The sequence below is a fragment of the Rhinolophus ferrumequinum genome, chromosome X (genome assembly GCF_004115265.2).
Source record: "Rhinolophus ferrumequinum isolate MPI-CBG mRhiFer1 chromosome X, mRhiFer1_v1.p, whole genome shotgun sequence".
NCBI lineage: Eukaryota > Metazoa > Chordata > Mammalia > Chiroptera > Rhinolophidae > Rhinolophus > Rhinolophus ferrumequinum.
The window spans coordinates 781,683-794,037 of NC_046284.1; the positions used below are offsets into that span (position 1 = coordinate 781,683).

A 12,355-nucleotide genomic window follows, 5' to 3' on the forward strand; every position below is an offset into this window, starting at 1 on the left:
CAACTTTACTTGGAAAAAAAAGTCCTGGAAGTACACACTGTTCCCCAATAAAGTCCTGTTCCCCTTCCCCAATAAAATCTTTAAAAAAAAAATGTTTAAACCATTTCAATTTCACAAAACTTGAAAATTATTTTGAACAATTAAAAAAGCTGGGCAGGGATGTGTGCACTCTTCTAAACTACTGCTTGATATAAACTTTAAGGGAGAAACATTTGGCAACAGACCAAGAAAAATATTTGGCACGTCCACAACTATCATCCTGAAATTACAACAGTAAGGAATAGAAAGCAATAAAATGTTCCAAGACATTCAGGTACAAAGCTGTTCATCATAGAATTGATCTTACATGTAAAAAGTCAGAACAATTTTAAACATACCACTAGGAAACTTGCTGGTAGAAATTATAGCTCATCTCTGTGGTGGAATATTATGAAACAATGTAATTAAAACAATATATTTAGGGATTTAGAAATGTGGTGCCACAGGACTGGTAAAGTGAAACAACACATAGTTCATTACAAATATGAAGGTATGTAGATATCTATTCATTAAAAATGTATTTTGTCAAGTAGTGGTGTTAGGAATGGTATTAGGATATTGACTTTATTTTGTTACATTAACAAGTTCGTAAAAATATTTTCTATTATAATCATGTACAAGTTGTATAAAATGTTTAAAATAAATGAAACAAAAAAGCTCCTCTTTCCCAGATAAAACTGGGTCCTGTTGAATGCTGGTGCATATTACAAAGATAAACTTATCATTCTATATGGCCATTTATTAATACACTTCCCTGCCAAACCTTCCATATCCTTGGACCGCTCAATTCTTCTGTTAGCAATGTCTGTTCAGGAAAGAATGCTGAATGTAAGCAAGGTTCGTGCACTATGATATTATTAGCAGTTTGGGTTTGGATAAGAACAGAAAGAAAAAAAGAAAAAGAAAAACCAGAAACCACCCAGATGTTCAACCATGAGGAAGCAGTGAAAAGAAACAGCCCCATAGGGCTACGGATCTGAATACACATAGGGGTGCACACATACCCCTATCTGTTCCTGTGTCAGGCCATCCACTGGAACACTAAACAGCCATGGAAACTATTTTAGAAGAATATTTAATGACATGAAAGGAAGTTCAAGAATATCTAACTATACATCTGTATCTATGTTATATATTTATGTGTGAAAAAGCAGATATTGAAACAGTATATACATCAGAATTCACGTATCTGTCACATGAAAAACACTGGGCAGGTGCAGACGGAAATGATTTCAGGAAGGTATGAGTGGTCATTAGGATCGATGACTGGTGACATTAATTTTCTTCTGTTAACTTGTCTGCTTTGTGATTTTATTTTTTATTTTTTTCCTGCAATGAAGCTGTTATTTTTCTGACGGTGGGGTGGGGTGGGGGGTGGGAGGAGGAGAAGGGCAGGAAGTGTGCACAGGGGAGGGAGGTGATAAAGAGTATTTCAATCCAGCAAAACAATCAAGGACAGCAAAATGCCCTTTGTAGCCCATCAGGCTGGCCAACACACACACACACACACACACACACACACACACACACACCACAGCACACAGCACACAGCACACAGCACACAGCACACCAAATTACAGGGACCAGGAGACTATGCAGGGGGAATGGGCATACTGTCTTTTAGTAGCTGTGCTGGCTGGCATGAATGCAAACTGGTACAATAGTTATGAAGGGGCCATTCGGCAACACACAGGGAAAGTCTTTAAGGTGTGTCCATATGTGGACCCTGCAAGTCCACAGTTTGGATGACCATCTGCTATGCTAGCGAAGATTTGGCTGGACAGGGAAGGGTTCACTCATCAGAGCACGCGGTGTTGGGCTTAGACATAGGGAACGACCTAGGCACCACCTGAATGTCCCACAAGGCGGGAATGGTTACAGAAATGTTAAGGTCCATGGAGACACTCTGCAGGCACTGAAGATGACGTTGGGGGAGCCTGTTGAATAACACGGAAAGAAGTTCAGTGGATTGGTTTTTGTTTGGTTTTAGTTTCTGAAAAAGCAGGTTAAGAAACCCCACATACATGAACCATTCTGTTAAAAGGGGAGGTGGGGCTGGGGCCGGGGTGGGGGCTGAGGAAGGGAGGGAGAGGGAGGGAGAGAAGAGAGCCTGGAAAAACAGCACACCAAAAGGTAAAAGTGGTTCTCTCTCTGGGTAGCAGGATCATGGGGAGCAATTACTCTGTTGGTTGTTTCCCCTCATCTGATTTCCTTCTCCTTTCTGATGTGTCTACCATGAAATTGTATCACCTGTGCAGTAAACAAAGAGAGAAAGAAAGTGCTTTTTTAAACCAAACCGCAAGGAGAAGAGGCAACCTCTAATTTATCAAGTGGTACAGATGAGCAAGATTATTCACAACGCCCTTGGTGGGTGTGTGGGGGGGGGGAGGAGGAAAGGGGGGAGGGGAGAAGGGCAGGGGAGAGGGGAGAGGAGAGACAGAGGGGAGAGGGACACGGGAGCGGGGCAGGGCAGAGGGAGCGGGGAGAGGGGAGAGGGGGGAGGGCGGGGAGGGGGGCAGGGCAGAAGGATAGGGGAGGGGGAGGGAGAAGAGGGGGCAGGGCAGAGGGGAGAGAGATGGGGAGGGAGGGGAGAAGGGCAGGGGAGAGGGAGGGGAGAGAGGAGACAGAGGGGAGAGGGCGGGGGAGAGAGGAGACAGAGGGGGGAGGGTAGGGGAACAGAGGGCAAGAGAGAGACAGAGACAGAGACCGAGAGAGAGACCTGCACTCCCAATACAATACACTGCTGGTTGGGTTAGGGGGGCAAAAAGAGGGGCTTGTAAACCGGGTGGGAGCCAAGGTTTGGCTCTGCTGGCTGGCTCGCTCCTGGGCCGTCTTCATCGCAAGGTGGCCCCGTCGTCGGTGTCTTCCTGGAAATTCTTGACGTCAGCACTGGTGGACTGCCTGGCCCAGGCCCCCCTCTCGGCCTCTCGTTCTTTGTGCGACTTGAACCTGCCGACGAAAATTTTGCGGTAGTTCAGGAACATGCCGTTCATGGCATCGATGGCGCGCTCGGCGGACTCCTGTTTCTGGAAGTGCACGAAACCGTAGCCCTTGGGCCCCTTTTCGTCGCAGGCCACTTTGCAGGAGAGAATGTTGCCGAACGCCGAGAAGATGTTGTACAGCGCCTTGTTGTCGATGGTCTTGCCCAGGTTCTTGATGAAGACATTGCCCACCCCGCTCTTGCGCAGCGACGGGTCCCGCTGGGACCACATAATGCGCACCGGCCTGCCCTTGATGACATCGAAGTTCAGGGTCTCCAGGGCCCGCTTGGCGTCCAGCGGCTGCTGGTAGTTGACGTACGCGTAGCCCAAGGAGCGGCGGGTGATCTTGTCCCTGCAGATGCGGATGGACAGAATGGGCCCCGCCGGGCTGAACTTCTCGTACAGCATCGCCTCTGTCACCTCCGGGTGCAGGTCCCCCACGTACAGCGAGGCCATGGGAAAGTCTGGGCTCCCGTCGGAACCGCCGCCCGTGTCCGCGTCCGCGTCCGCCTCCGCGTCCGCGTCCGCACCCGCACCCGCACCCGCACCCGCATCCGCGGTGGCCGCCGCCACGGCCGCTGCCACCTCCACCTCCGCGTCCGCGTCCGCGTCCGCGTCCGCACCGTCGTCCTCCTCCGAGGGGGGCGCCGCAGCCTCTGCCGCTCCGGCCGCGGCGGGCTGGGCCGCGCTGGCCTCTGCCCCCGCCACGGCCGCTGCCGCCAGGGTGGCCTCCGCCACTGCGTCGTCTACCGCGGCCTCGGCCTCCACCTCAGTCTCCACCTCCGCTTCCGCCTCCGCCACGGAGGCCTCCGCCACCGCCTCGGCCACGGTCGCCGCCGCAGCCTCCGCCGCCGCCGCCGCAGCCGCCGCCGCCGCAGCCGCTGTCGCCGCTGTCGCCACGGTCGCCGGTGCCGCCGGGCCGCTGCCGCGACCTCCCTTCCTGCAAGCTGAGGGGCCGACAGGCGGGAGAGGGCAGCAGGCCGGGTGGGCGCCGGAACCCCGGCCGGGGGCGCGAGCGGGCGCTGGGGCGGGGGGCCCGAGGCCAGGCGATCTGGCGAGTCCCAGTCACCTGGGATGACGAGCGAGGCCAGGAGCGCGCCTGTGCGAGTCGCCGCAGCCCGCCGCCGCCGCCGCCGCCGCCGCCGCTCAGTCGTGGGCTAGCGTGCGGGGCGCGGGCGGCGTGTGGTGGGGGGCAGGGGGTGTTGGCGTCTGTGGTCCGGGCAGCTGGGAAGGCTTCTGTCTCTTTGGTTCCCCCTGTGGCTGCTGCGGGGCTGCGGGGCCGTGGGCGGTGGGAGGGGGCGGGAGCGGGAGGCTGGGGTGGGCGCGGGCGGGGCGTGGGCGGGGGTGTTGGGGACTGGAGTGTGAGTCCTCAGTGGCTCAGGTCGCCTAGAGATTTGTGAGGACGAAGCGGGGAAAGGGCTCCACTGTGCACGCAGTGGGGACGGCTCCAGTGGGGGGAGTTGCGTTTCCTCGCTCCTCTACCCATAGGGCGCCTACGTGATCAAATCTTAACGACCGATGCCAGACACGGTGGGTGGCGGCCGTGGACGAGGCGCTCGCCCCGGCCGAAGCGAAGCAGAGCCAAAGGCTTTGCGCTCAGCCACGGGCTCTCCCCACCTCAACGAGCACACCCTCCTACATCAGGACCACTAAACGGAACAACTCCTGTTCTGAGCCACAGTTGGGGCAAACTCCTCTGGCAGCCTCCTGACCCATTTTCACAGAGATCTCTTCCCCTTTTCCAGCTTTTTTCCTCCTCCGCAACACTTGCAAAACAGGGAATGTGAACACAAGATCACGTATTCACTTATTCATCATGCCATGCCACAAGTATTTATGGAGCTGCTGCCAATCCCCACAAAAATGGGTCGGGGAGGCAGCAGAACACAAACTAATTCTGACCCTCGCTTTGTGAAGTCCCACTCTGGGCTGCAAACCCTGTCCCTACTCCAAACTATGGACCTGGGGTTCTCGAGCCCTCCAGCTCTTCCCAATCACCTCAATATATGCAGCCTGGAAGTAGAGGAATTAACAGTACCCCATCTCTACTTCCATCCTCAAGGATACCATCACGAAAGCAGAACCAAGGGCTACGCCATGGCCTGGCTGTACCTTCAAGGTGCTGAGGTTCCCAACGTCAACCAAGAAATGCACATCCATATTCAAAACAAAAACAAAACCTGAAATCTCTCTACAATTAAATGCCTGATCCCTGTTCACCAGCTAACATTTATGTAAGCTTTATCAAGTACTTGGCACCGGAGCCTAAGGGATACGCAATGTGCTAAGTGAGCAATGAGTGTTGCTCCGTTGGAACTGTGCAGTGGAGTAAATACAGGTGAACACTGTGCATTGTGGGAGCATAAAGGCAGCACAGGGCTAAGTAATGAGCAACGATTGGAGTACAACGTAACAGACACTAGATTCCCACTATCTCCAGAAAGGAGAAATCAGGCACTAACTCTCCCAGGTAGTAATCAACTGAGACTGCATATAAGATGAAACCCCAAGGTGAGCTCTGAACAATGAGTCCACCATATTGAGGCAAAAGGGAAGGCATTCCAGAGAGAGGGATGAGTCTGTGTCCAGGGCCCTGTGGCATGCTTGCACACATGGTCACTTCTAGTCATGCCTAATAACCTGGAGTTAACAGAACTCATGGTCTCCAAGAGCATATGGCAGGACAAGGCACAGAAAGGTGTGGGGCCCTGAAAAGCAAGGTAAGGTGCTTTGACACTATATCCAAACCAACTGGCACCATTCAACACGGTCAAAGAGAGAATCGGTATGATCAGATCTGTAGAAAGAGTATAAATTGAACATCAGCACAGCAAGCACCTAAGAGAGTAGATCTTTTTTTTTTTAAATTAAATTTATTGGGGTGACAATGGTTACTAAAATTGCATAAGTTTCAAGTGTACAATGCTGTAATACATCATCTATATCTCACATTGTGTGCTCACCACCCAGAGTCAGTTCTCTTTCCATCATCATATATTTGACACCCTTTACTCTCTTCTACTATCACCCCTCCCCCCTTATCCTCTGGTAACCACTAAACTGTTGTCTGTGCCTATGAGTTTTTGTTTATTTGTTTGTCTTGTTTCTTTGTTTTCAGTTTTATATCTCACATATGAGTGAAGTCATATGGTTCTCAACTTTTTCTAACTTATTTCACTTACCATAATAATCTCAAGGTCTATCTATATTGTCACAAATGGTCCTATTTCATCTTTTCTTACCGCGGAATAGTATTCCATGGTGTATATATACCACAACTTCTTAACCCAATCATCTATTGAAGGACACTTTGGTTGTTTCCATGTCTTGGCCACTGTAAACAAAGCTGCAATGAACATTGGAGCACATATATCTTTACAGATAAATGTTTTCAGATTTTTTGGGTAGATACCCAGCAGAGGGATTGCTGGGTCATATGGTAATTCTATTCGTAATTTTTTGAGGAACCTCCACACTGCCTTCCATAACGGCTGCACCAGTCTGCATTCCCACCAACATGTATGAGGGTTCCTTTTTCTCCACAGCCTCTCCAACATTTGTTATTATTTGTCTTGTTGATGATAGCCATTCTAACTGGGGTGAGGTGATATCTCATTGTGGGTTTTATTTGCATTTCTCTGATGATTAGTGATGTTGAGCATTTTTTCATATGTCTATTTGCCATTTGTGTGTCCTCTTTGGAGAAATGTATCTTCAGGTCCTCTGCCCATTTTTCAATTGGACTGTTTCTTTTTGTTGTTGAGTTCTATGAGTTTCTTATATATTTTGTATATTAGCCCCTTATCAGAGGCATTCTTTGCAAATAGCCTCTCCCATTCAGTTGGTTGCCTCTTTGTTTTATTGATGGTTTCTTTTGCTGTGCAGAAGATTTTTAGTTTGGTATAGTGACATTTATTCATTTTAGCTTTTACTTTCCTTGCCTTTGAGGCCAAATTCATAAAATGCTCTTTGAACCCAAGGTCCATAAGTTTAGTACCCGTGTTTTCTTCTATGCAGTTTATTGTGTCAGGTCTTATGTTTAGGTCTTTGATCCATTTTGAGTTAATTTAGGTACACCATGACAGATATCAGTCTAGTTTCATTCTGTTGCACATGACTTTCCAGTTCTCCCAACACCATTTATTGAAGAGGCTGTCTTTTCTCCATTGTATGTTTTTGGCTTCTTTGTCAAAAATTATCTGTCCATATCTATGTGGGTTTAGTTCTGGGTTTTCAATTCTATTCCATTCGTCTGTGTGTCTGTTTTTCTGCCAATACCATACTGTTTTACTTATTGTTGCTCTGTAGTACAAGCTGAAGTCAGGGAGTGTGATACCTCCAGCATTGTTCTTTTTTCTTAGGATTGCTTTGGCTACTTGGGGTCTTTTGTGGTTCCATACAAATCTGATGATTTTTTTGTTGTATTTCTTTTAAAAATGCCATTGGAATTTTAATGGGGATTGCATTAAATCTGTATATTGCTTTGGGTAATATGGCCATTTTAACTGTGTTGATTCTTCCAATCCATGAACATGGAATGCAATGGACTTTTGTACATTGATTTTGTAGCCGGCAACTTTACTGTGTTCATTTATTGTTTCTAAAAGCTTTTTGGTGGAGTCTTTAGGGTTTTCTATATAAGAATCATGTCATCTGCAAAAACAGATTAAGAGAGTAGATCTTAAAAGTTCTCATCATAGGGGCGAAATGTATAACTATGTGAGGTGATGAATGTTAACTAAACTGATTCTGGTAGTCATTTCACAATATATACATGTATCAAATCATTATGTTGTACACCTTAACATTATATAATGTTATATGTCAATTATATCTCAACAAAACTGTGGGGAATCTCATCAATACACATATAAATGCATGAGTGCCCCTCATCTGCAACTGAGAGTTGATAGAACATAAAGAAGGCAGTCCAATATGACCAGTTCCTGTGAAGACTCAGAACAACCTTTCCCTCTGATCTTCCTTTCCTTCCACAAATAGGGGTTTCACATTTACTATGAGCCAGGCATTTAACTGTGGGCTGTGGGGTCAGATATACAAAACGATCAAAGCATAGTGCCCCCCTTCAGAATGTCTCCCTCTACGAAAGCTCAGGGTACCCATACAAATAACAGAAATGTTGGTGGAGGGCATTAGGTGGTACGGAATTCTATATGCCTAGCACTTATTCTCTCTTCCTCCTAGCTCCAGAAGGGACAGGTCCCTTTCTTATGGGAGGAAGTATTATTCATTTCATTCACTCAATGATTCCAGGCATTCTTCTAGGCTCCTTGAGTCACTGCACTCAAGGAGCATATTTTCGGGTAGAGAAGATAGACAATAAACAAGTCAGAAAATATGGAAGCACTTAAAGGTTCCTACAAATTCCCTCAAAGAAATAAATAAGATGATTTGGTACATATTACCTAGAACCCAAGAGAAGTGGTGAACTTCAGGGATGGCCTTTCTGAGGACAATGATAAGTGGCCAGTTCTGGTAGGAACCAGGGGAAAACCTGCCCAGTGGAGAGCAGTGTAACTCCCCTGGCATTGTGGCAGAAAAGAGGGGCACCAGACAGACAGAAAGGATGCCAGTGTGACTGGAGCCAGTGAGAGAGGGGAAGGTGCTGGTGGGAAGGAGCTATGATAAAGAGTTTGGTTTTTACTCCAAGTGCTCTGGGGAGCCAGAGGAAGTATGGAATCAAGGGAGTGTCATGATCTAATTATATTCAAGAATTTCTCTCTGGCTGCTGTTTGTGGAACATACTGTAAGTGGGCAGGATACAAAGGAAAGTAGGGACACCAATTTGGATCCTCTTGCAGTTGAGAGATGGCAGTATGAATTTGGAGAATAGTGCCTGGGTCCACATGACACTTCAGGAAGAGAAAACGTATCACTTGCTGATGGATTGAAGGCAGTCAGTGAACAAAATTAATAAGTGAATGATTACTTGTGAGTATATTCTTGCAAGTCTTGATCATGGAGATGTTATGTATGGTCACAGACAGTATGGGCAGTGGGTGTGGGGAAAGAAGACAGTTGGGGGTGAGTGTCAAGAGCTCCTATTTGCACATATTAAGTGTCTGAAGTCTATATGTCATTCATGTAGGCTGGAGAAACAGAATTATCGAGCCAACAGGATGCAGATGGTATTTAAAGCCATGAGACAAGGCAGTATCTCCTAACAAGAGTACAGTCAGAAGTTGCAGGGCTATTCCCTGAGACATGACAGCAGAAGAGACTGAGAAGGACCAGCCCTAAACCATGGTCCAGCCCCAGTGTCCTGACTCGGTCCTCCCTTCAGTGCTCCTGGCTGCACGTACATGGGTGTTGGTTTAAAATGGGACAATAAAGACTTTGTAACTTTGGACTTATCTTTCTGTTCATTTCTCAGTGGAGCTTTAAAAAGAGATAGGTTCAGATACGGAGACATTCAAAGAGTGTTTGGAACGGGTATTCGTCTTCCATTCCAATATGGCCCACGCTCTTCTTCATAGCAAAAGGAAGAAATAGAAAGGAGTGGAGATAGTGTTCAGAGAGCAGGTGAAAAGAGTAGAAAACAATGGAAGAAGATAGGGGGTGGGAGGTATGAATGGGGAGAGAGACAGATCGACTCTCTATGCAAAAATGAATCAAAATGCTGAAAAAGAGAATCTACATAAAGAAGTCTCTTTCCATGAATTTCTCGTTGACATAATTGTAGGAAGGATGCTCAGGGGAATAGAGAATGAACGCATAACTGTATCTTAGAATAGGGAAATTGTCAATTCACACTGTTCCCCCAAATTCCCCCAAAAGAAAATAATTATGGCATGAAGGCCAACAAAAGAGTAGCGTTAGGCTTTTATTCAGTGAGGATTGTAAAGTGTTTGGATGTGCCTCTGTTATTTTACATTAACAGTGATGATGACATTGTCTTGAACAAATATGACACATTTAGAGAATGGTCCTTTGGGGACAGATATGTGGGGCAAAGAAGGAGTGGGAATTCGGCCTATAGACACAAGAACCCAGGATATCAGTACATTTGCTCCAGCATGTTTATCACAGGAGGATTTGTATTGCACAAACTAGGACACAAAGCAAGCACTCATCAGTTGGAAAACGACTGGAGACATTGTGGTGCAGCCATTCCATGGATTATCATGCAACCATTAACAAGCAAGAGTTATGTTCATATGGTTGATTTAGGGGAACCTCCAAAATACGCTATTATTAAATGAAAAAAGCAGATTGCATACAAGGGAACAGTGTATGGTCCCACTTTTGTGGGTGGAAAACAAATATGAGGTTGTGATCTCACACTTATTTGTCTACTTGTTTGACATCTCCACCTGGATGTCTCAGGCCTTCGTCCTTAAAAGGCAAAATTAAAACTCAGCTTCTTTCACTTCCTGCCTTCTACTCTCCCTAACTTTGCTCCTACCACAGAAGTCTTCTCCTTCTCGATGAATAGCATCACCATCCATCCAGGTATTCAAGTGAAATAAAAATGGAGAAGTACCCTTATTTCTTTCCTCTCCCACTCCATCTTCCTCTGGCCACCATGTCATCCTTCAGCAATTCCTGTCCACCCAACCTCCCAAACACCACTTGAATCTCTAACTCCAGTGGAGTCCACCATTATGTCTCTCATGGGTTCCTGCCATAGCCTCCTAAGTGGTCATCCGCTTCCACCAAACTCCCTTCTACAGTCAGTAGCCAGAGTGATCTTTCTGAAAATGGGTGGTGCCTTTTGCTTCCCCTACACAAAAGCCCAGAAGGAAGGGCTCCCCATTCACTTTGAGTAAAGTGCAAGCTCCTTACATATAATGAACTGCATGACGTGGCCCTTGCCAACTTCACCATTCTCAACTTTCTATATCCTCCTGGTCATTGTGGGCCTTCTTAGAATACTCTGCCTACTCCAGGATCCAAGCTTAACCTTTCCTGATGTCTTCCACCTATCTGAAACCGTCTTTCTCCATCCTTTTAAAATCACGAACAGGTTTTTAAACATACAGAAAATTACAGCAAATCACAGAACACGTACCCAAGTACACATCCCTCAGAATGAACAACAAAAATAATATTTGTCCTACTTTTACTTCAGATGTTTAGATATTTATGGTGCTAAAACAATACAAAATATAGCTACCACCCCCAATCCCATTCTCTTCTTTCCCCCCACTCCAGAGGGCACACACTTAGGTCACTCTGGGTGTGATTAAAGGCAGGAGACAAGCAAGTCCTTGATTTGCCTCTAATTTCTTTTTCTCTCTCCGTCTTGTTCCCTGAGATTGAAAATTTCTTTGACCTTTTGCTCCTCGAGTCTCAGAAGACATGGTCCACAAAAGGAACCTAATTGGTGATATTAGCACTTAGAATAGTTGTGAAAAATGAAGAAGTCTATACTCTCAGCAGTTCTTGCACATTCCTAAATTCCTGGGTTTAAATTCCTCAAAGATGGGCCTTGGAGTCAAACGGATATGTGGACAGAATTCCAGAGCAGAACACTTAACGACCCTAAGCCTCAGTATGTGCTTTGAGTTTGAATTTCAGAAATTCTATTAAGGTCCTTAGGAATTATCTTTATAACAAGTACTTTTACCCCAACCCTGCTTAGGAAACAAGAACAAAGAGCTGCCTCCACTGATGGTTTTTACATAGCATTGCAGATACTTTTCTCTCTGGGAACCAATTCTTATGCTTCAAGTTTTAACTAACACCTTTCTTTGTCATAGTCTTAGGCAAATTACAGACATGGTCTTATAAAAATATCCCTATAGATATGCCCCTATAGCCAGGCCATAACTTACTGGCTGTGCTTACCTTGGTCAAGTTGCTTTAGTTTTTTTGTTTGTTTCTTTAGCTTTGGAGTCCTCATCTGTACAAAGGGACATTCGTTTAAGGATGAAAAGAATTGAGAACGTATGGTAAATGTTTTTCACAGTGCCTGGGAGGCCTTCAGTGACTCCATATTAATGTCATTTCCCTGTGTCCTGAGGAATTCTTGTTCAGCTGGGTTTTCAAAGCCCAGTGTCTTTCCTTTCTGGTGCCCAAGGAAGCCTGGCATTTTCTCTCTAACCAGGAGCAAAGTGCCAGTTCACTTTTGGGATGATCAGGGAGTCTGATCCTCTGGGTTACATCCCAGTTTTTGGCTGGATTTTACTCTAAGCAACTGCCTGATTTTCCAGCCCTAACTCGCTTAGCTTACACCCTCATTCAGCTTTCCTTTAGTTCTTCTGACCTTAGAACCTTTTTATGATCCATTTATTTATGTTCCCTGAGGTCCAAGGATCTTGCAAGTCAACACATGAAAGTATGCCATTTTCTATACTCAAGAAAACCACCCA

General features: G+C 46.3%; 1 protein-coding gene across 2 annotated transcripts; it reads right to left on the reverse strand.

Moving 5' to 3' along the window:
- Window positions 1–50: 50 nt before the first annotated feature.
- On the reverse strand, window positions 51–3,546 carry PABPC1L2A (poly(A) binding protein cytoplasmic 1 like 2A). Of its 2 annotated transcripts, XM_033122079.1 has the most exons (3): window positions 2,822–3,546; window positions 2,167–2,289; window positions 51–1,976 (listed from the first exon to the last, which is right to left on the reverse strand). In XM_033122079.1, exon 1 carries the CDS (start codon window positions 3,474–3,476, stop codon window positions 2,874–2,876), a length of 603 nt encoding a protein of 200 aa, XP_032977970.1. In that variant the 5' UTR covers window positions 3,477–3,546; the 3' UTR covers window positions 51–1,976; window positions 2,167–2,289; window positions 2,822–2,873. The 2 variants fall into 2 exon arrangements, with proteins under 2 accessions (XP_032977970.1, XP_032977915.1); XM_033122024.1 differs by having other exon boundaries at window positions 51–2,289.
- Window positions 3,547–12,355: the final 8,809 nt, after the last annotated feature.

Coding starts and splice junctions, on each gene's coding strand:
- PABPC1L2A (XM_033122079.1), bottom strand. CDS start 3,476: ATGGCCTCGCTGTACGTGGGGGACCTGCACCCGGAGGTGACAGAGGCG.